Below are 25339 nucleotides of genomic sequence, written 5' to 3'. Positions count from 1 at the left end.
AGCAAATTTTCATTTTCCTTATACTTTTCTTTATAGAAAAAGAATTGACTGACTAATAAAGCCAGGTGTTTGTTTCTTCATTTATCAAAAAGAATAGTAATTACCACAAAGTGAAGTAGCTAACCTACACTGAGCATGTGCTAATGTTTTTAAATTCTCACAGCACAAAGTAATAATTATTACCATTATTTTACAAGTGAGGAAATGGCTTTAGCATATTTTAGTAACTTGAGGATGTGGGGGATGGAGATGGAACTGAAATTCAGAATATTCCAGAAAGGCTCTCTAGCATAATTTTAGAGGAGAATATCAGTTGGAAGTTGGGTGAAAGAATATTGGTGATTTTTTTGTTTTTTTCTACCCACCTGAGAAGAATACAAGCAACCCTTCCCATGAATACAGTATAATGCATTCTTGCACACAGTTCTTTTTCATGCTACAGAGATTAGCACGGATTCCTAAGAAAGATCATTAGAACTGGAGACTTTGCCCCTGGCGTTTGTCAGGAGGAGTGTCCCAGACCATGGCTGAGAGTGGAGCTCCACAGAGCATGCTGTGTAGGGCTCTTGTCATGTTGTGTCAAGTGGGGTTCGGGACTGCCAGGCCTGGCACGGGCTTTAAATGCCGCAGCCTTCCTGTCCCGGGTACTGAGTGCCTGTGCTGCTGGCAGTTAGAGCAGTTGGAAGGAATAAAGGGCTTCCTGTTTCAGCTGGGTATTGCCTCATATAAAGGACTTTCTTTAGTCTGGGTGGTTTTTTAGTTAGGTTTTAACTGTTTGTTTTTTTTTCCTTTCCACTTTTGGTTGCTTTGACTCTGCCCATTTTGACTCTGACATCTGTATTTACAATTTCTTAGTAAGGCTTTAGGACTAAAAAGAGACTTAAGCTTTTTCTTGTTTCTATCTCTTCATTTTGTAGGTGAGGAAGTTGACTCACAGACATGAAATGAATTGTCCAAAGCGAGGGAGCTAGTGGCTGGTACTCAACGCCTGATCTCATGACTAGTGATTTTTTTTTCTGTTACCAAATGACCTCAACCTCCCTATGTCTCATATCCAGTCTCTTCCTTGCTCATCCTGATCCTCACTTGTTTTCTGTGTTCTTGATCCCTTGGCTTTGCATCCTGTACTGACTGAGGGAACAGCTGTTTGCTGGTGCTAATTCCAGTTTTGGAATTACTGAGTGACCCCTGGTAAAGTCACTTTGTGCCTTAATGTCATAATCAGCAGATTAAGTAGGATCCTTATCAAAGACATGCTCTAGGGGAAAAAATGAATCTTGTGAATTGGTGACCTGTCTTCTTATTGAATGGAAGAGACTTTTAGAAAACTCAGTGAAAACAAAGTGTAGGGGGAAATATCTGATAAAGGTTTTGTGCTGAGTAAGCTGAGAAAGGACTAATGAGAAATTTAGAGACTTCAGGCCAAATTATGTAATGTAAATAGTAGTAGAGGATACTATTTTCTTTCTTCTTCTTTACACAGAATACCTGTTGGATCCAATTCTGCTCTGCAGGTGTTAGTGTGGATTAATTTAGAGATTTTACTTTTGATCCATTTGAATTTGGAAAAACATTTGCTTAAGTTGTTTTATCAGATCGATTAACAAAGGGGAATGTAAAGTGTTTAATGCTATGTAGTATTGATATTATAAATGAAAATTAGATGCTTTTAAGTTGGACACAATGGGTTAAATCCTTTTTTCAACGTGTTAACCTCTTTGAAGCTCAGTTTACTTATATGTAAAATGAGGAAAATATATTTAGCTTACAGGTGAGTTACGAGGATTAAGAAAAATAAAACTTAAAAAGTTCTTAGCACATAGTAGGTTCTTAATTTGAGATAGTTTCCTTCCTTCCTAATGGTTTAACGCTTTCCATTGAATTTAGATATCTGATATCCATGTTACTGGAGAGTCAGAGGACATGTCTGCAAAAGAGAGATTGCTTCTGTGGACACAGCAGGCAACAGAGGGTTATGCTGGAATACGGTGTGAAAATTTCACTACCTGCTGGAGAGATGGAAAACTATTTAACGCCATCATTCATAAATACAGGTATAGAATTTGTGGGGTTTTTTCCTTAGACAAATATGAGACATGTCTCTTTCATTGCAATTTTTAAAAATAACCTTTTATTATTATGGAAGTATTGCATGTGCATGCCAGAAATCAGAAAATACAGACAAGTAAAAATAAAAACATAACATTCCTACTTCTCAGAGGCCATCCCTCTAACTTTAGTGCAGGTATACTTTTAATTTCATATATTTTAATTGTCATTCAAAGGAAAATTGAATGTAGTAGACAATATTCTGCTTTTTGGCATTTGGAGATCTGCTTTGTATTAATATCTCTGAATATGGGGGAAACTTCCTAAGAATGAAAACCCATTCTGTATCCTTTATATCCCCAATATTATATTGTCTTGACAGCATCATCAATATGGCAATACTCTGGACTCTATCTGCCAACATTTGTCGTAAGATATATTATTATATAATTCATTCTAGTAAGATATGGGCTTTTTGTTTCACTAAAATCTTTAATTGGCCCAGAGAAAATCACTTTTCCTTATTCTTTTCAGGCCCTAAGTATGATACTAAAAACTATCTCTGAACTAAAAAGACAAAAGGTGAAAAATGGCTATAGTAATTTGCTTTTTAGATTATATTAGTTGTGATACTGGGTTTAAAGAAACAGAATACTCAATTAAAAGTAGCTTTTAAACAAGGAAGACAATGTATTATCCCAAAAAGAAGTTGCTAAGTAGACTTAAGGTTAATTAGATTGTTGAGAACCCAATATCACAATTTTTCCATCTTTCTGCTCTGTCATACATAGCATGTTCACTAGGTCTTAATAGTTATAGGATAGCTATAGCAGCCCCAAAGATTAGGATCTCACCTAGTAATGTCTGAGGTCTGAGGTACAGCAAAATGGAATGTCTCTTTCTTGTGTCCCTTTTAAGAGTCAAGAAATTCTTCTATAGAAATTCTTACTGTGTTATGTTTACCTTTGCTTTTTTTTGGCCCAAATGTTATCATTTACTTAATAACAGAACCAATTACAGGCAAAGGGAATGAGACAGACCACGCTGATTGGCTCCAGTTGTTGGAAGACTTTCTTTAAGAGTCAGATAAATATTTTAGGCTTTATAGGATAAATGCTTTCCATTATAGCTACTTAACTCTGCAACTGTAGCAGGAAATCAGACATGGATAATATATAAATATATACAATGTGGCTATGTTCTGACCTCTGCTTTGCATCCTTTTTTTTTTTTTCTATAATTTATAAGCTACTTAAGGACAGGGAGTGCCCTATTTGGGTGCAGACATAGACATAATGGTTTGAAAACATGAGCTCTGCCATTTACTACTTATTAGGTTCTGAAAAAACTACTAACCTTGTGAGACATTAATGTAATGGCAATAACAATGTCTTTGCTTTAAATACAGAATTAGTTCATATCTAAAATATACCTAATACATGGTAATAACTATAATATGACTTTGGATATTGCCAATAATTAGTAAGCCCTTGATATGTAGAATCTACAGGTAGATAGATGATCAAGGCTGTATATATAGGGAACTGTTAAGTGGTAAGGTGAGGGTTTTTAGTTCATAATTCTAGCCCACAAGCCTCCAAATATTAGTCCCCTAGTTTAAAGAGTAATTGGTTTTAACAGTACCCAATTTTAGGATGGTAAACAGTTTCCCAGTGAGAATTCTTAACAACAGCCAAATCCACATCAACACTTACAGTGAGTTCTAAGCAGTTTACATATATTAATTATTTAATGTTCACCCTAAGGAGATATTGTCATCTGTAGTCAACAGACAGAAACTGAAACATAGGATAAATGCCTGCTTAAAATCACACAGTCAGCCAGTAGTATAGAGTTAGGATTCACACCCAGGTAGTCTGGCTCTTGAATTCATGCTCTTATTCCCTTATAAAAAGCTAAATCCCAAGGAAATATTTATTGGGAAAGAATATATTTCTTAGTCTCAGTTATTTTTCATAGTTTCACAGAGAACTATGCCATGTTGTTTGTAGAACTAAACACATTGCCTAAACCCAGTAAACGAACAAACTCATTTGAGTACAATAAATAATGATTATAGAGAATAGTTAATATTTTTGATAACTTTCATTATGTGAGGCACTCTGTGAAGTGCTTTACATGTGTTATCTCATTCAGTCTCCCAACAGTTCCAGTTTTACAGATGAGGAGTCTGAGATTTACCCAAGGTCAGTCACACTGCTAATAAATTACAAAGGTGGAATTCAAACCCAGGTCTGTCTGACTTGAAATTCACTTTTCCTCCCCTTTCCTTTCCCTTTCCTCCTTTTCTTTCTCTCTCCTTTTGTCTCCCCTTTTCTTCTCTCCTCCTATTTATTTAGTTTTATTTATTTTAGGAGTTATTGGGGATGGAACCTTGACCTTGTATCTGGAAGCAGGTGCTCAACCACTGAGCTACACCCACTCCCCTCCTCCTTTTTATGTGGGAAATTTCAACATAGCACTATAATGAATCCTCCATGTATCTATACCCACTAGCCCCTATTTTTAAACACTGTAATATTACCTTCCTTTATGGTACAACATTTAAATGGGACCTAGGTTGCAGAATTAAAAGAAAAATCAGGATCAACTTGCCTGTGTATTTGTCCAAAATAAAGTTCTAAATCTTCTTGAGTGAGAGAATGCCAAGTCAACTTAGTCGCTGCAAAACATTGCCATCATCACACCGCACTTCCCAGTGACCTTTATAAAGCACGAGGCCCTTAGAAGGTTATATTGCCCAACATTCTTTGTCTGGGATGTTAAAAGCTTCTTGGCCTTTGAATAAAATGTTTGTATCTTTATATATAAAGGATTTCTGTCACGATGGACCTTTTAGGGTGTGCAATACTTTCTTTGAAGTTTTTAACTAGAAGCAAAATATTTAGAAGCCACCTATTCTAGAATAATCTACTTTCAAAAACAATGGTCTCTGGGCATTGTCTCTTCAACACTCATAAAAGATAATGAGTACAAAATGGTGTATGCATGCTATGTATTTGGGTTCTGAATATATAAGTTGCTAAAATGTTAAAATCCTAAAGTTTCCTAGGGAAGTTTAATTTTTAGCTCTTAATTGTTTTAGGAGAGCATTTGGACCTTGTAAATACTCTTTTTTTTTAAACTTTTATTTTGGCAGAGTGATCTCTTTAGATAATTGTTTAGCTTGAGTTTGAACTTGCATTTTCCTAGTTTGCGCTGTTTCTTTTGTTAGATGTCATGGTAGAAATATTGTATATTAGGTTTAAATGTTTACAAGATTTCTTTGTTGCTTAACTTTTGTTAAATTATCCTTTGCTACATAAAACCATACTGTGGTTTCTTTCACCAGAAGAAACCTTTCATCTGCAGAACCTAATTTTAATTAAAGTCCTCAGGCCTTTCTTTTTACTTAGAAGCAATTAATAGAATATGTTTCTCCCAGCATGTGTAAGAATTAAATGTATAGGTTTGAACTGCATGCATTTGTCACTATTGAATGTTTTGATTTATTCTTAAGAGAAAGAGATAAAGTCATAAACAATTTAAAAAGCACCAAAAGTAGATTTTGGTATTAGGCAGTAATAGTCATATTTAGGCAATAGTGTCTTATTTAACAGTTATTTCTGTTTGATAATTGTTATCTTATGTGGTGTATTTGGTTTGCTGTGGAAGTACAATCATTTGTTTGGGCTCTATTTTTGTAATGATTTTGACAAAAATTGCCAATCGACTTTTATTAGGCTTTATTTGGTAGTACAATTTAACTGAGATGGCACATGGGTTTGGTTTCTACTCAAATACCAACTGTAACCACATGGAATTCTTACTTGAGAAAGATCTTAAGAGGGAGTGAGGGCTTAGCAGGAAAGAACCCTGTGGTTGCTGCAACGGATGAGAACACGGATTTGGTGACATTTAGGCACGTTTATGTACTCCAGATAGAATATGAAATACTCTTTAGATTACAAAGAAAATACATAACATTCATATTTTTAAAATGAACCAGTATTATTTGTAGTAAAAGATTTAGTAAGGTCTTTTTTTGTTTTGTTTTGTTTGTGTATCCTCTAAAGATTCAGAAATATTGATCTGAAATAGGAACAGGATAGTAGACTTTTTATTCATGTAAATTATACTGCCAAAAATTATTAACTAAGTGCATGAATTTGAATTGTCTACTACATTTTTATTAGTGTTCCCACATAGAATATGATTTTTTAAAATGAGGAGCTAGTTTATTGACCCAGTAAGTAGTATTTTACCAAAATGCAGTATCTGTAAGTTTTCTATTGAACACTTAATTTTTAAATTTTTATATTTCTTGAAAGAAATATTTTATGAATTGAACATGAGAAAATTATTTAATAAGCTTAATTGATACATATACAATAAAAATGATCCATGAAGGTAAAAAGAAAGTACCTGGTAAAAAGTAGATACACTAGAAATATATGCATAATGTTGACTCTATATTTTTTATGTATGATAGCTTTTATAATTACCACAAGACTATGAAATAGAAGTCACTGCCTCCATTTTTATCAAGAAAGAAACTGAGGCTCAAAGGAAGCCTAACATGCTTGACATCATATACCTTTTAAGTAGTAGAGGTGATGGTTCTGGAGTCTCAAATCCTCATATACTTCTGTGTAACTAGTTAAGTAATTTCCTGTAGGCAAACTATATATCAAAGAATGGAACCATTGACCAGATGGCTGTGGTAATGCAACCTTGAATAGTAATGATATTCAGAAGAGAGAGAAGAAAACTATTGATAAACTGAAGAGATGATTAATAGTATCAACAGCCAACTGGCACATAAGGTTTTTGCCTCTTGTAAGAAATTAAAGAAAGACAAGAACATTAATTGCTTAACTTAGAGTCAGTCATCTATGAAAATAGTGTCAGCAGAAACTCAGACTGTGGTGAGGAAGATCATAGATAAAGAAATTTAGCACAAAAAAGACCAAAAATGAACTGTGCTGTAGTTTTAGCTTCATGTTATCCTAGAGGATGAGTAGCCTAGATTATGCCATGGGTAATAGGAATGCTAAAGTATAATGTTTTAGTGGAAGAGATTGCAAGGGATAGTTCTCTAGGTTCTATTTAAGTAGTCCACTGATTAAATACCCTATGTTTTTCCTTTAAATCTGAGTTAGAAAATTCTATTCCTGATTCTTTCTAGGAACTATTTGTCATGTTCAATTTTCAGTGGAGAGGATTTAAATCATTAAAATATCATTAATCTGTCCAAGTTTCTGCTTGTTCTGTTTGTATAGTTTAAATTTCCTTTAAATAAAGCATTACTATTTTCACCGAAAAACGTAACTACTAAGAGATGTTAGCAAAATTAGCTTCTTTATTGCTCCTAACCTTACTTTTCAATTGAAAGAATATCAAGGAAGTCTAGATTTGATGGATTTAGACCAAAAGGTTGACAGAAAAGCATTTGATGGGTAAGTTGCTTAAATGCAAGAGGGGGTGCATTTAAATTTGCTACTGAGAGTCAGTAGCCAAGGGATTCTGGGCATATCCCTAAAACACTAGTGGATTAATAAATCACCAAGAATTAGGGTAGATATAGAGGAGTAAAATTCTTGGTAGTGTTGTACATTCTTCAGAGGTAAGTGTTAGAAGCAGTGTTCAACTGATAGGTCTCTGCCCTTATTTAAGGATGTGCTCAGTCATCACAGTAAAATTGATTTACTTCTCTTCTGAGAAAGATAAAACTCTGACTTCCAGCTTTAAGTTCAACCCCTGATTTGTCTGACTTTATCAATCGCTCCAAATGGGTATCTGCCCTAGAACATTTGATGAAAGCCAAGTTCCAAAACAGCAGCGCCTGGCATTGCTCACTGTGAAAACGTGTCTTCCTATGCAGGCCTGAACTTGAATGTACACTCACAGGGCTGGAAAAACAGAGCAAAATGAGCGGCGGGCTGTGCGAGTCTAAGGTGGTGATATGAAGGACACTAAGTATGTCAAGACTAAAAGGCTAGGGGGTTCTGTGTTTTGAAGAGAGCTGATTTGTACTTATTAGATTCTGCTTGTTCTATTCCTGTTTTCAGTTTATCCCATTCATTTATTTAAGTCTCCTTTTAAGGCCCCAGGCTTTCTTCTGTTGGCATATTGTAAATGTATTACCCAAGTAATACTCAAAATCCAAGAGGTTACATTTAGGAGCATACCACTTAAATATTTTCTAATTAAGCAACCAGGAGTTTTTCGCTTGTCTGCGTGTGTAATTGGGTAGCAGTCATTTTGTCCATTGTTTGAGTTTTGAATTAGGATATATTGAGGCCATGATATTTCATTATATTAAATGTTTAAAGATGCTTTAATTAGGAAAGTTAGACTGGAAGGCTATGGTCAGAGTCATCTTGTTTAATAGTATGTCCTGGAGGCCTGTGATTCAGTCATACTTTATAAGCTAAACTGGATTGGACTGGTTTAATACTGGGCAGGAAGCCCTTTAGGGCTTGAAATGTTCCCATAGGAAATTGGATTAATATTGCCTAGGTGGTTCTTTTCCCTCAGACTCAGTTCCACCCTCAGGCTGAGTCTGTGAGGTTGTATAGTTATGTGTGCATACACACAAGTGTGGACTTTGGTTTGTGTGGCTGTGAGAAACTGAACCCTGACGGTTATTAATTTTTTTTAAGTTACAAGTAATTCAGTTTGTGCGGCAACAATCCATTGCTTATTTATCTTGCCAAATGAACTCAGATGAGTGGACTCTGAGAGCAGCAATGCCTGACGTCTAACCATCGTCATGTTTCCAAACCTGCAAGAGCTCACACATTATACTAGTAAATGCTTCTGTGTTCAGGTGAGGTGTGTGAGTTTGTGTTCACATTTGGCAACTGTTTTTAATTTTTGTATCTTTAAAATTTATTTATTTATTTTATTTTTTGTGTACTTTTAAAATTTATTTATTTATTTTCTCTCCCCTTCCCCCCCCTGCAGATGTCTGCTCTCTGTGTCCATTCACTGTATATTCTTCTGTGTCTGCTTGCTTTCTTGTCAGGGGCACTGGGAATCTGTCTCTGATGTGTCATCTTGCTGCATCAGCTCTCCATTGTGCAGTGCCCTTCCTGGGCAGGCTGCAATTTTTTCGCACTGGGTGGCTCTCCTTATGGAGCACACTCCTTGTGCGTGGGGCTCCCCTACACAGGAGACACCCCTGCGTGGCACGGCACTCCTTGGGCCCATTAGCACTGCGCATGGGCCAGCTCATCACATGGGTCAGGAGGCCCTGGGTTTGAACCTTGGACCTCCCATGTGGTAGGTGGACACCCTATCCATTGGGCCAAATCTGCTTCCCTGTCTGTGTATTTTTACATGCGGCTTTAGGGATATAATTTGTCATGTAAATGTTTAGGGGAAATACCTGTTTGTATTACTTTTTTCCAAGTTCCAGGTCCTCTTGCCTAGATTAATATGCAGAAATTCTCTGTAATACTAAGCTTTCCATTATGGTATGAAATTGTCCTTTGTAGATAAGAACTAAGATAGATTCCAAAGTCTCCTAGTTCCATTTTGTGAGGCAGAAAACTGAAAAAGTGACACAGCTCTAATAGGAAGATGGCTTATCTGGTTGTCTTACCCCGAAAGCCTTATAAACTTCGTAACAATTCCTACAGTAGGCACACCTTGCCACATCCTATTTTTTATTGTATCTGTGATTTTTAAAAAAAGGAAGAACCATTTGATAAGGCAATACATTAAAGCAATAGAGCATTCAATTAGAACAAAAGGGTATATATTGAATTATGGCCACCTTTTCCATGATTCTTAGTCCTTTTCTCCAGAGGCAACTACTGTTAAGTTTCTTTCCTGTTTTTCCAAAATTTTTCTATACATACATAAACAGCTTTTTTCTTTGGGATGGTCAGCTTTATTGCAGTATAATTTATATAAACCCCTAATCTTTAACATGTATATAATCCCAAAACACAAATGGGAGAATAGTATTTATACATTCTGTGTTGTTTTTCCTCTCAATTTATTTTGGAAGTCTTTCCATATCAGCACTGGTAGATCTTCTTTACTCTTTACTGACCATATAGAATTCTGTTGTATGGATGTAGCATAATTTATTTATATTAATTTATTGATAGACATTATGTGTTCTTTGCTGTTAAAAATATTGTATTGGGAGTGGATATGGTTCAAAGGGTTGAGTGCTTGCTTCCCACATGGGAGTTCCCAGGTTCAGTTCCCTGTGCTTCCTAAAAACAAAAACAAAGAACAATCAAACAAACAAATGAAAAAACAGCTCAGGGGAGACAGTGTGACTCAGTGGTTGAGCACTGGCTTCTACTTGCGAGGTCCCTGGGTTCAGTCCCCAGCCCCGGTACCTCAAAAATTTTTTAAAATTTGCATTAAAAAACTTTGTGTCTGTCATTGTGCAGAGATGTGAGAATTATCTGTAGAATAAGGTACTAGAAGTATGTAGATTTATATCCTCACCTTATTCTGTCATATGAATTAGTTTAATATTTTCTTTCATACCAGAGTAAAATAAATTGATTTCCCCACTCCTTATTTTGTGTGGTGATGGTAGTAGTATTTATCTCTTAGTCACTAAGGTTTACTTAAAACTTACTCTCAGTTCACTAAAACATACCTTAGATACTGAAGGAGTTATTTCTTCATCCAAATCAATACTATTTTTTGTATTTATTAAAACTGATGAAATTGCTATGGGGTTGTTTATTCTAATGAGGTAAGAATCACAGTTCAGTCGAATTAAAATTTCTTTTAATTTCTGAGGTTAGAGTTCATTCTTGAAACACAGACTAATCTTGTTATAAGTGATAATGCTTCTCAGTCTTTATTCTTTGCTTTTTTGTTTGTAGAGAATTACTTTGTAGAAAAAGAGAAAGAATATTTGAAATAAACTCAGGCATCTAGTTACAAGGGAAAATTACCTGCAGAGCTTGTTGCTACCTAGAAGTTTTTGGCTTTGTTTCTTTCAACAATATGTGCCTAAATATGAGCATAAGGGAATGCCTACACCCAGTTACACAACAGTGGGTGGATCTTCTGCATGTTTGTATTTATTTGCTGGAGGAAAGGGGAGGACAGGTCTATTTTTTTAGGGGTGGCACAGGAGATGATTTTTCACCAATAAGAACAGTAAGAATATGCTAAGCCTGAACATGTTTTAATCCATAAACAGTCTGAACAGTCATCTTTAGGAATTTGTTATTGTTACAGTAACTGCTCTGCTGTCCTAGGAGAAGTAAGGCATAGTTAATACATATTCTTGTTGTAAAGTGACTTATGTGACTTCATACATGTGTTATGCATTGTGTTCTCAGGTATAGATGTTCTAAGACTGATGTGTAGGTAAGTTGAGTGTGATTAATTTTTAGTTTCCTTTTTTTTTTAACTTCCCTGGAATGCCTTTTCAGTTCTTTGCAAGTTGCAGAGTACATACTAGTTTCCCAGCAAAGCCCAGCCGCCTGGTTTGTCTGTGCATGTACCCAAGCAGTGAAGCACACCAAACAGTGCCATACTTCTGAGAAGATTGTTTCACTACAACTTCATGATCACCAACTGAAATGGTCTCTTGGTTCTGACCAGCTGTCCTTTCCTATTTGTGTTACTCACCATTTCTCTCTTTCCTTGGATGCATTTCTCCACACCCTTTCCCTCCATCTTAACAGATGATCCTGACTCCTGCTCTCAGAGAAGATCAAAAGAACAGGAAGGAAGTCTTTCCACTTGCTTCCAAAGATACAAACCCACCTTCATGTGGATCCCTCTTCACCATTTCTGCTCCAGCCATCCAGGGCCTGTACCCCTTCTTTTGTACTCTGGAGCCCATCTAACCATTGCCTAAGAAAGCTTAGAGGTATATTCAACTTTTCCCTCTCAACCAGTTTTTCTTAATTGTTTTTAAGCATGAAAAAACTCTAATTAAAATAATACAACAAACATCAATAAACTCCTCCTTAACCCCAGCAGCTACCTTATGGCATTCCTCTCCATCAAAGCCATACTTCTCAAAAGAGTTGCCTACTTCCTTCATCTTCATTTTGACTCTTCCCGCTTATTCCCCCCAAACACTCTAATCTGACTTTAGACTCTACTAAAATACTTCTTCCAGGGTCATGAGTGACTTCCACATGGCTAAACCCAGTAGACATTTTTCAGACCTTATCTTATGTCTCAGTACATGATCATCTTGACCATTCTTTTCTTCTTGAAATGTTCTTTTTGCTCAGCTCCTATGGCAGTACATTCCCCTGTGTTTTCTCCTATTTCCTGGACCATTTCTGCTCACCTCCCTTTTCAGACTCTCAGCTTCCTTCACAAAACCAGTAAAAGTTGGAATTTTTCAAGGCTGCATACTCTAAATTCTCTTTTCTCTCTGATTTGTTGCTTGTCCATGCCTACGTATACCCTAATAGCTGTAACCAGTGTTATAAAACTAAGTACTGTGGGAGTACTTCTGCTCCTTTAAGTTTGTTCTCTGACCCCAGATCTGACAATTTAATCTCATCCCATCCTCCTTAATGCATTTTAATGGCTTTTCAGAGTTCTTAGAAAAATGTTCAAATCCGATAAGAAGTTCATGAGATTCTGCATTATCTTAGGCGCTGCCATCCATATCCGTCCAGCATCATCTCTTACCATGTTTGCCATGCTGGTTCCTTGCATGTGGACTGGTCTTTTAGGAGTCATGCTTCTGCCAACCACAGAGCACCCGCATATTTCTCCCTTTACCTGGGTGTTCTTCCACCACCTTGTCTCCTGGTTTTCCCCATTGGAGCTTTGACCTCTCCCTGCACTTCACTGAGAAAACATTGAGTGGCACTTTCATGTCCCATCTCCTCCAATGTGGTATTTAATGTGGTCACAGTCTTATTTACTTCCATAATTATTTGGCTGTCTTCCTCATTCAGTTGTAAGAGTTCCAGTAGTGCAAGGTCCATTATATTCTCAGTGCCGAGCTAACACACTGCTTGGCTGATGATAAATGCTAATGAAGACATTTGCTAATTTGTTAACTAGAAGAATTTTTATTTTCATACTAAAGCACCAAGTTATGCCTTGACTGATTATATTTTCATCATATTGTTTATACACCAATAGATACTTCATAATAACCTGTATACATTGCTCTTTTTATCTAGTTTCCAAAGTACTTTCATATAAATCCTCTAGGGACCTGGGACAAATCAGTTGGGTTTTTCAAACCTTGCCTGTAGCCCTTCGGAATGCTTGACACCCGCCCCCTGCCTCCCCCCCCCCCCCCCCCCTTGCCCTGTATACATTTCCAGGTGCTTTCTAGGGATAAATGGAATTCTGGTCAATTCTAGTTCTCAATTTCTGTAATTCTTGATTTTAATTTTTCATAGAAGGGAACTGAGACACAGGTTGCAGGATATAAGTTGAAAATCATACAGATAAATAGAATTTAGGACTGAATCGGGACACTTGAATCACAGCCATTTAAATTTTTTTTTTTTTTTTTACCTCAACATAATCTTCTTTCTGAAATATAAAAAACTTGTCCTTTTTTTAATTGAGAAAGGAAAATGTTGTTTTCTTTCAGGTGATTAGGTATCTCAGATCACAAAGTTTGCTTCATTGGTTTTTTGTTTTGGAAAAAAGATCTGTTACCAAGTGCTCTCCTTTCCAAACTTATTTGACAGTCTTATTTCAGAGTTAGTCCAATATTAAATATCATCTCTGGAAGACACTTAATTTGATTTAATGATAAAAAGGAAAGACTGGAGAATAGTTAAAAGGTTACTGTCTCCACTGAGGGCATAAGGAAGTAGGCATGTTTGTTTGTGTGTGCTTTGTGTTTGTCTTGTTGCATAACTATCTGATAGTATTGTGGAGTTTACCAATTAAAAATCTTTATAATTCTGGATAAAAGTGAAAGAATTCTAACAGACAAGCAAAATTTTGGACGGTTTACTTCTCAACCTTGCCTATGAATCACCTAGGACTACTTTGTTAAAATACAGATGACTAGGCCTTTCTCCTTACTCAAGTGTGTACTTCAGGCAAGTTTGGGGAACATTGGTATAGCATATACTGATGAGAACTCTCTTGGCAACAATCTGGAATGTTATCTTGTTTTTTATAATTTTTTTTTTTTGATTATGTAAACACACACTCTCTCCTGTGTTTCTTTATGGCTATTACCATCACTTTTATTTTCCCCGGTAGCAGAAGCATAATTTCTTCTGTATTTTCTTTATTTTGATTTCAGCTTGATGTTGGATATTACTGTTTAATTAGTTCTTACTCTATAATGCCATGATAGTTCAGTGAAGGGCTCAGGTAAATCCTGACTCTGTCACCAGATTTAGGATCTTGGTCAAATTATACAGCTTCCTTACACTTCAGTTTTTTCACCTGTAACTTGGAGATAATGACACAACCTAGGGCTAGGTGAATCTTTTAAAACCTTTAGTGCACTGCTTGCTACACAGTAGCCTGTTATTTCATTATTATTGTTTCACTGAGCTTTGAACTAGTGCCTTTACCAATAGCTGAGGTGAGGGAATATGAGAACATAAGAGGGAGGAAAACCGAGAGGCATCAATTTATACTCTTTGAACCTTATAATTTACCCTTGTTTATCATTTTCACTCCATGTTTATTTTCTGAATTGTCTTCAGCAGAGAAAAGCCTTTAGTAAACCTCAAAAGGGTGTGTGCTTATTTTAGGTTATGGGAAGCTATGATACTGTATTCTGCTTCAGTTGGAAGGATAAGGATTTGAAACCCTGGTTGGAAGCAATAGATGATGGCTTAGTGTGTAAAAAGGAACAAACATAAGATGGAAAATGTCTCCAAAAGTTTGAATCATTAGGACATTCCAGTCCCCACAGTTCATTCATTCCTTTATTGGTCATTCATTCTTAAATGTTCATGTGTCAGGCATTTTGCTAGAGATCAAGGATATAAACATGAATAAATCACAGCCCCTACCTCCAGGAAGATTACAGTCTAATTGAGAGTATCAACGCAAGCATAGTTATAACAAAAAGCAGTAAATACAGAAATAAATTTAGCACTGAGCTTTTGGGAACAGTGAAAAAAATTGTTTCCTAGAGGATATGATGGGTAGAACCAAGTCCTATAGATAGATCGTGAGTTGTCTAGAGAATGTATGGGGTTTGGGGAGGATTTGGATATTGTTTGAGCAAGGGAAAGAGAATAAAAACTTGATGTACATTTGTTTCTGTAGCGTGAAATGGGCTCTGGCCCCTCTTTGTCCCCAAGACTCACAACAGGGAAATTTCTCATGTATACAAATGGGTTCAGGTGCTGGACAGCCAAAACCTAACTGTTCACATCCACTCAATAATAATGATTGAGTGCCAACACAACCCTAACAAAGTCGATGAAATTTAAACCACTCTTTTCATGCTTTGAAAAATTCTCCTGATTTGGGCCTTGACTATATTTCTTACATCTGTCCTTTCCGTTGTTCAAGATTTGGTGATACTTTATCTGCACTAATGTATTGTTCTCTTAGCTAACTTTGGTCAGTGCCCACTTTGTTAGGTTCCAAGGTAATTTCTAGTTACTTTCTTCCCAAGTGTTTTGGCTTTGTTTCCTGTTCATTGAAGTTGAATGAATTGGTGTTTGGCATGATAGAATTGTGGCAACTTTAGTTAATCTCAGCTATTCGTAATACTGGGTAAGTCATATTTTCTTGCAGAATATTATCTAATGCTCACGTGAGTTAATATATTAGTGAAGGTTTGAGGATGGTAAGTTACTCATTTGGGTGTGTCTGTACCACAAAAATCTCTTCTGCGATTTTAATGTTCAGCTAGCCTTGGCTACTTTGGTGATATCTTTATAGTAGATACTATATACACACTAAAATATATGTTTATTTTGACTAAGGAGAATGATTTTTTAAGAAGAATGTTAGAGAAGGGACAAGAATAACCTTTATTCTAAACTATTTTGAGTTATGGCAATAGCATTTTATTTATACCTTTTTCCTTAATGTTTGGAGCAAATTAAGTACACTAGCATGCATACATATAGGTGGTTTTCCTGTTTTGACCTTGTTTTCCAACTCATTTTATGGTCTCATCTTTGCTTTACTTCTGTTTAAAATTTGTGTTATCTTCTTGTATTTTCATTTCTTTGTAAGCTGTTTTTAATAATTTCCAAAAAAAAAAAAAATTTGGGATAGAAACATATTTTAAAAATTGCCCTCCATGATGTTTGAGTCATTTAGAAAAGATTACAGTACCATAGAATAATAAAACAAGAGTTAGAATGACCCTTTTTAGAAAGACTTGTATACATTATTTTATTTGGTGAGGGTTATATTTTATGATACCAAATACCTAAAATACAATTCAGGAACATGTACTGCCTTCTGCATGTTTATAGTATAGTATAATGTTTTTTGGTTAGTTAAACCTAAAATGGAAATGAAGTTTATTGTTAATGCTCTGCACAAAGAAGATTTTACAGTGAATTGAAGCCTTTAAGATGAAAAGAAAAATCTTCTGTATATGGAAAATAGCTTGAGATTTTAAAGGTTATATTATCTCAGTGAGTCTATGAAGAAAGAAGGAAGGTGGTTGGGCACAGCTCCTGCCTTTTCAGAATGCTCACATTGGCAGGAAAATAGAGGAAAGGGAGACGGGAAGACTGAAAACGACCAACCTGTTAGAAGAGGATCTGGGGTGGGATGGAATCTCGAAGACTTTTATGCTGTTTTAGTTTTTCATAGTACTTTTAAAAATTTTCTTTCCTTTCTTTTTGCAATCTTTTAATGGAGTAAAATCATTTCAGTTTTGTTCCATTAAAGTGTTAAATATGAGAAAGAGATGACTTACCCAAATGCAGTGTATTAAGCAGCTGCTTTTGTGCTGAAATGACTATGTCATTCTGAAGAAAGTTTTATGTTTTATTCTCTTAGTGAAAAACTCAATTCTTCAATGACTATATTCATTTTCTCTGGGATTACTCATTGTGCTCTCTTCGCTAATGTCAGGGTTCGTATAACAACATGCTGTTTCTTGTTCTGAGATTTGGCAAACTCAGAAAGGCAGGCCTTTATTTCTCAAACGTGTGAACTTTATGGAAACAAAACATTTTTTAATGAAGGGAAATTTAGACATTTGTTTTTGTCTAGACTGTTAAACACACCTGTTTAGATTGTCCTTTATCTTGAAGCTGGCACATTTTTCAACATACTTTTATATGAATTTTTAAAATGTTATTTTTAGAGGCATACCATTTGCCTCTGTTGTTTTCAGTAGATTTGTTGTTTCTATAATAAATGAGTGATCATATTGGCTGGCATGTGAAAAACAAGAATTTCCTAATACAGTGTCCTAGGATTTGGGTGAGTGGGTAAAAGTGGCTATATTTCAAAGTTATAAGCATTTTCAAAGTGCTATAAAACTGTAAATATGCTGTTTCAGGGATCTGCTTTCTCATCAGATTAAGAATAAGAATACAAATTGCTATTTACCTTTCTAAGATTAATGATATATTTTTAGAGTTTCTCATGTAAATAGCCTTCCAAGTTGTATTTACAGTAATTTGCACTTCATCGCTTCTACACTGTCTTCCAGCCCTCCCACTCTCCATGGTTTCTCCAATGATTATTTTGAGAAATGCCTGTGGAGGTTGTAGAGGGCTTTCATTTATAAGTTTATAAACACATGGTGATTTTTGGGGTGGATGCCACCCTTATAGGCTCCACTGTTGATACATTTTTTTTCTGTATTCTTTTTTTTTAAACTCCCTCCCTACCCCCCATTTGGCTCCCTCATCTGTTTGCTTGTTGTTTATGCTTGCTATCTGCTCGTTTGTTTTTGCTTATTGTCTGCTCATTGTTTGTCTTCTTTAGGAGGCACCAGAAACCAAACCCAGGACTTCCCATGTAGGAGGTGGGTGCTCAACTTTTTGAGCAACATCCACTCTCCTATATTCTTTTAATGCTTTGGTTTTGAGATGAAAGTTTCCTGATTGGCTTCCGAGCTTGAGTGAAGTTTCCAATGACTATATTTTGTCACTTTTTATGCAAGGAGTATTTGGGAAATCTTGTCTCATGCAGAAAGAGCTAGCTTCAGCGTATCCCCATGGTTTGGTGTTATATTAGTCACACAAATTATAAAGAAATGAAATCTGGTGCACCACACATACTTGTGTGTGTACCTAAACAAGGGCTTATTTTAGTATTTCACTTATGATTCAAATTGCTATCTATCCAACCTACCTGTCAACTTCTCAGCAGATATTTATTGTCTACAAAGTACATGTCAGAAGTCTCTTAATACTTGGTTCTTGCTATCTTGGGAGAAACAATATGTATACATACATGAAAGAGTGAATAATAGGACAAAGAAATGTACGATTATCCTAAGTGCCAAATTAAGTGGCACAAGCCAGGACTATAAGGAGTCAGTAAACAGAGAGAGAAATGGGGCCAGGAAGGTCAGGGAGGGCCCCACAAAGGAGATGGGGCTTGATCTCTGCCCTGAAGGCTGAGCAGGATTAAAGAAGACAACAGCAGGAAAGTGGACATGGCTCAACTGATAGAGCATCCGCCTACCATGTGGAGGGTCCAGGGTTCGATACCCAGGGCCTCCTGACCTGTGTGGTGAGCAGGCCCATGCACAGTGTTGCCACACACAAGGAATGCCATGCCATGCAGAGGCACCCCCGCGTATGGGTGCCCCATGTGCAAAGAGTGCGCCCTGCAAGGAGAGCCACCCTATGTGGAAAAAAGTGCAGCCTGCCCAGGAGTGGCACTGCACACATGGAGAGCTGATGCAGCAAGATGATGCAACAAAAAAGAGACACAGTTTCTCAGTGCCGCCTGACAATGCAAGTGGATGCAGAAGAACACACAGTGAAGGGACACAGAGAGCAGATAACGGGGGGGAAGTGGAGAGAAATACATAAAATAAATCTTTTTTTTAAAAAAAGAAGACAACAGTTATAGGATAGGGCATCCAAGATTGGGGATGCCATGGGCATGGCATGAAACTGTACAAAACCATTTTCTATTTGGGGAGAAACATTGAGAGGTTGCTGGTTAGACAGGGAGGCTGCTGTTGGAATAGTGGAACTTAAATGGGTTGAATGAGATGGATATTCATGTATATTGTAAGGCAATGAGGAATTTAGAATCTTTGTTGAAAGTTGTAAGAATGCAGATTTTCGTATTTTCCTTGCTCCATTTGCTTTGTGCACTTGAAAGATTCTGAGAGAAATAAGCACTGTTAAATAATGAAAGCCTCTGTATTTTAACACTGGCTTAGTATTAATATTTGTAGAAGTTGTTATGTAAACAGATGCACATATAAATATGAATGTTGAAGGGGCACATTAGAAAACTTCATTGATACAGTGAATTTTTTTCCTAGGCCGGACCTGATAGACATGAGTACTGTTGCTGTTCAAAGCAACCTTGCAAATTTAGAGCACGCTTTTTATGTAGCAGAAAAAATTGGCGTTATAAGACTTCTGGATCCTGAAGGTGAGTTGCTGTCTTTACCATATGTGGACCAACATGACGTATGATGAAAAGTAATCTATCACTGTTATGAAATAATCAATTTATGCTGCTGCTTTTAGATGTTGATGTCTCCTCTCCTGATGAAAAATCAGTAATAACTTATGTGTCATCTCTCTATGATGCATTTCCCAAAGTCCCTGAAGGTGGGGAAGGAATCAGTGCAAATGTGAGTATTGATTTTTCTATGCTAGAAACTTGATTGAGTACTGACCAGATGATTGAATTCTTTACTAGTGCTTTTCACAGGTTTTAAAGTTCAAGTATGTTTAAAGAATTTGAGTTAATATACTATTTAATAAACTGATACTATATATGCATTTGTTCTGTTACAAATAAAGTAGGTTATTCAGAGTTACATGGCATTTTATAAATAAAAACAACTGAAATGTGGAGATTTTGATTTTTAGCTTGGTGCTGTTTTATAACAGCTTTATTTGCTATCCTTCTATTTGCACAGAATATCTCAATTTTGAAAACATTTTCTAGTTTGTTAGCTCTTATGATCCCATGAGATAAGATGGTTGGAATTACTTTTCCTGATTTAAAGTTGAGGCTCAGAGGAAGGTTATTTGATTTGACCAATTTAGCAGAGCTATTTAGTTAGCAGGGCGTATCTTTGGACTCATTTTTGGACTCTTTATGAGTCCACTGTTTCCCAGAGGTGTGTGTGATTCAGTTCAGTGATGTGCTTCATAGTAGTCACATTGACAAGTGCTTATGCATTTCTGGAAGAGAACAGAAAACCCTGTACATGGTATACATTTGGGGATACTCCCTCCCTCACCCTGGCTCCCAGCTTCTCCTTTTGTACTTTCGAAGATTTAGGTGCTCGTGTATCATCCTTCCCTTTCTCTTCTCTTAATTCATCTCCATGTGCTGTTGTTTCTAGACCTATTTCCGTTCTCTTGTTCTTTCTTTCAAAGGTCTTATTCTCTTATCTATAAGTAACTCGCCACCATGCCCATGTTCATCCTTTCCTCCAGTGCTGGCCTACAATTGAGTGCTTTCTTTTCCAGGGATTCATCCGTATTCAATTCTCCATCTTGGGCATGGGGCATCAGTAGGACAACTTTGAATCTGCTTCTTCTTTAGCTGATAAATTATTTCTCACAATCACTCACTTAAACTCCCCATTCTCAAATAGTTGGTCTATGCTGCTTGTTCCTATCACTCACGTCCCCCTGCTTTATGACTTTTGTCCCATCTTCCTGCTGAAAGGGAGGCCTCAAATTTTTTCATGAAGTTATTTTTTCTTATAGTTATAACATCTGTCACAGGATAGGCCAGAGGCTGAGAATGCATAGCCCATGGTCCATACCTGACCCACAGACAGGTTTTATTTGACCTCCACAGGCATAGGACTTTTATGTTTTTTGAATTATAAGCCAACAAATTATGTATGTTTTATTGTGACAGTTAAATGAGATTATAGCTAATGTGTCTTAATTTACACACCATAAACCATACCCCACACTTAGTAGGTGCTAAATTGGCCAATACTTAATACATTCAGGGCTCTTGTATTTTTAAAAAATTTTTTTAATTTTAATTTTTAAATTTATTTCTCTCCCCTTCCCCACCCTTGCCCCTCCCCCTCCCGTTGTCTGCTGTGTCCATTTGCTGTGTGTTCTTCTGTGTCCACTTGTATTCTTACCCAGAATCTGTGTCTCTTTTTGTTGCATCATCTTGCTGTGTCAGCTCTCCGTGCATGCGGCACCATTCCTGGGCAGGCTGCGCTTTTTTCGCGCTTAGTGGCTCTCCTTATGAGGCGCACTCCTTGTCCGTGGGACTCTCCTACACCTGGGACAACCCTGCGTGGTACAGTACTCCTTGTGCACTCAGCACTGCACGTGGGTCAGCACATCACACGGGTCAGGAGGCCCTGGGTTTGAACTTTGGACCTCCTGTGTGATAGGCGGATGCCCTATCTATCTGTTGGGCCAAATCCGCTTCCCTAGGGATCTTGTATTTTTATCTTCTTTTCCTTTTTTGCATTTTCAAGGCTCCACTATCCTGGATTTCCTTTTGCCCTTCTGAATACTACTCTGTTCCCTTCCTGATTTTGTTTCCTCTTCAGAATTTTTCTGTAGATGTATCACGAAACTCTGTCTCTGACCTTATTTTTAATGTTTGAATTATTCTATTGTTGTTATTTTATTGTTTCCAAGACCCCTAGTGCATTTATTGAATGAAAAAAATAAATAAAAGCAGTCCATTTCTTCTCTCTATCCCTGATGTCTTGTGTAAACTTTCACCCCATATGTCCAAACACCTACTAGCTTGTTTCATTTAGCTGTTCCTCAATCATCTGAAATTCCTCATATTTCCAACTAAACATTTCCTCTTATTTCCAGTGAACTGGCTTGTTTCTTCCCTCTCCTGCTTCTGTTAGTGTTTTCTCTTTGTTCATTTACTTGGGCTCAGAACATGTAGATTATCATTGCTTCTTCCTTTCCTTTAAAATCAATTAACCACCATTTCTTGTTAAGCATTCCTTCAGAATGCTGCCTGTGGCCATTCATTGCTTTTTTTTTACTACATCTACCGTATACCTGGCTCTTACTCCTTCACTCTACAACTATAATGATAGCTTTCTTGTGGTTTTTCCACCTCTAGTTTTTTCTTGTTCCAATCTACTCTACTCACTGTTGTCAAATTAATCTCCCTAAAGACTGATGTCTTCAGCTTGAAAATCTTTGAGGCTTCATATTGCATTCAAGGTTGACTCCCTAGACATTCTGACATTCAAAACTGCACATCTTCATCGTTACCTCTCTTTTCAGGTGCAGCACCCCAACATGAACTGTTTTCTTAGGCATTTACTTGAGTATTAGCTAGGCCATTTCCATTTCAGTGCCCTGGCTTACCTGGGACTCCCCTGTCTTTTTATTTTCTACCCCAGTTACTTGCCATTTCAGAACTGCTCAGAGACTACCTTTCCCTTGAAGCCTTTAGTGGCTGTTTTGGGACACATATATCCTTATCTGGTTCTTATCTATACTTGCAGCATGTACTGCCTTTTCCAGTTATTTTGACATTTAGTTAAATACTGCTTTTCATTTTGCTTAACTGTTTATATTATGTATGTCTCTTGCCTCCTGATCCAGACAGTAACTCCTTGTCAATAGGCTTTATGTCTTAAACTTTTTTTTTTTAATAACACTTAGTACAATGCTTTCTGCTTAACATGGAAGTTAACAAACTTCTAGTTTTTTTTTTCCATTTTTTTAAAAAGCTTGCTTAGTTGGTGCTTGAATCATCTCACCATTTCCATTTCCTATATTTTTCATTCTTATACAGTTCCCTGTGTAGCTATTTTGAATTTCATATATGCAGTGAATTAGATAAAAAATAATTGGCAGAGATGGCAACTAACCTCACATATACAAGCTATTGCTCCCACTTCTTTCTTTTTAACCTCCCCCCATAGCTCCATTGTCTGTTTGCTCATTGTCTGCGCCCATTGTCTGCTCTTTTTCTTCTTTTTCTTCTTTTTTTGCTCATTGTGTGTGTCTTTAGGAGACACCTGGAACTGAATTTGGGACCTCCCATGTATGAGGCGGGTGCTCAGTTGCTTGAGCCATATCTGCTACCTGCTCATTTTATTTTTGCTCATTCTCTGCCCTTTGTTTGCTTGTTTGTTTGGTTTCTTTTTGCCTGCTTGCTTGTTGTCTGCGTGTTTTGTCTTCTTTAGAAGGTACCAGGAACTGAACCCAGGACCCCCCATGTGGGAGGTGGGTGCTCAACAGCTTGATGTACATCTGCTCCCCAACCCCCTTCTTGAACTCCTGGCAAATCCCAAAGTTGAGCACGGCATTTGTTTCTGCTGTACTATGTTGCAGCCTCAGAAACCTTTCCACACAGTGCTCCAGGCAACCACTATCTTTGGATCAGAATTAGGTGTTAGTATACTAACCCCGTATGATAGTATGTTTTTAAAGCTGTTTTTATGGAAAGGATTGCAACTGCATGGAAAGTGAGAAAATATTTAGTTGGCTGTCTCTGTCAGGCTCAAAGACATGTAAATTCACAGAATGACTTTTGACTACATTGTGTTAAGATGTAAATGTTATTATCTATTAAATGACCTTTCCTGTTATTTTATTGTTTTAGGATGTTGAAGTCAAATGGATTGAATATCAGAATATGGTAAACTATCTCATCCAGTGGATTAGACACCATGTGACCACAATGTCTGACAGAACATTTCCCAATAATCCTATAGAACTAAAGGTCAGTGTCACTATAGAATGTTATATAGGATTCATTTGATCATTCAGATTTAAAAGAATGCTACAATATACAGTCCCATAATTTTATAAATTCATGAAAAAAATGCCTTTGGTAAGTCACTAATAAATGAACGAAATTTTTATTTACTCATCTCATTATTATACAGAAGTAGGTAAACATTAATTATACTTAAAACATAGTAGCAACAACAGCTTAAAGAAATTCATAGCCCCTTAGCTTTGGATTTATGAGAGTTAAAAGGTCTAATTTAAGAGTCTCTGGAATTTACATTGCCAAATGTTTTTTGATACATGGAAAACCCCTTGAATCCTATCAGATGGCTAGGGGAGGAGGAACTCTGGGAAACTTATGCAAGTGTGATAGTGGTTGAATCCTATTAAAAAACTGCCTCAGAGGCTTCTTTTATATAGCAGGAGGTACATACTATATTTCACCATGAATTTGAGAATAAGGAACTGACTTGCAGCATAAATGAATTCATGAGCATTTGCTAATACCTAAAATCTTAGGTCAGACTCTTTGGGGTAAAGACATAATAGAAATATAATTGAGGATGCACACTGAAGAATTAAATTTAAGTTGCATCATTTTGTACATTTGGATTATGTAATAGCAAAGTTTTAAAATGTTTCAAAACACTGAGTTTTAGCTACAGGTCTGATTTCTTGATCTGTAGGCATTGTTTTCATGATCAAACAAACTGGAATTGCAAAAACTGTATTAACCCAGGTAGGCCCTGTGAAAGTTATTCATTGTGCTCATGTGTCCTTAGGGAACATCTGTGGAACAACTTATTCACATTGCCACAGGGAGTTTGTCCTTGGCACAGAGTTACTTGGCATCTGTTGGTATGATGCTTTTTAAGTGTTCTAAAGTAGTTGTATGTAGGTTTAACCCTTTCCAGGGTAGCTTTTTTTTTTTTAACCTTCTATTACCACTTGGTGGCACAGATAATATTAATATTTAATAGTGGCTTTCAGTGTTTATTGTTTGACTGAAATCCTAAAACATTAAATTTTGAGTTAAAAAATTTTTCACATGGTATGTTCAAATACACTGACTTTTCAATGAATTCCTATCATCTATACACATGGGTAAATTTGTGCTGGCTTCTGTTTAATGCAGATTCTTAAAATTATGGAAGAAGTTTAAGCAACCACACAGATTACTTATGCCCCAAGAGATGACATAATACAAGAAAGAAAATATGTCATGGGGGAAAAATGCCCAGTAATTTGACTGGCCAGCACAACCTTCACAAATGTGACTGCTTGAAGGTTTACAGGGTCTTGTTTAAATCAACATGAATTAGGCTGAAATGATTAATATACATTAACTAAATGTGGAGATGTTTAACTCACATAATTTTTATGAAGGTCTTTTCAAATATATGCAGTAAATTATATTTAAGACGTTCCCAAATTAAAATCTACAAACAAGATAATAACTTAATTATAAGGTTAACACTTCTGTAATAATAATAGCACTGGCCAAC

At 36.4% G+C, this 25339-nt stretch overlaps 1 protein-coding gene across 9 annotated transcripts in view; it reads left to right on the top strand.

The window, feature by feature from the left end:
• Positions 1-25339, top strand: part of LOC101417339 (dystonin) — a 486360-nt gene that overhangs the window by 288903 nt on the left and 172118 nt on the right. For all 9 annotated transcript variants that reach the window (XM_004465347.5, XM_071218526.1, XM_058306906.2 and 6 more), the window contains 4 exons: positions 1888-2054; positions 19439-19551; positions 19650-19756; positions 23704-23823. In XM_004465347.5, the coding sequence (XP_004465404.1) occupies positions 1888-2054; positions 19439-19551; positions 19650-19756; positions 23704-23823 (507 nt within the window). The remainder of the gene's footprint in view (positions 1-1887; positions 2055-19438; positions 19552-19649; positions 19757-23703; positions 23824-25339) is intronic.

Source organism: Dasypus novemcinctus, chromosome 11 (assembly GCF_030445035.2).
Source record: "Dasypus novemcinctus isolate mDasNov1 chromosome 11, mDasNov1.1.hap2, whole genome shotgun sequence".
Lineage (NCBI taxonomy): Eukaryota > Metazoa > Chordata > Mammalia > Cingulata > Dasypodidae > Dasypus > Dasypus novemcinctus.
The sequence above is the reverse complement of the archived record's forward strand: the minus strand, read 5'-3'. Positions and strand labels throughout refer to the sequence as shown.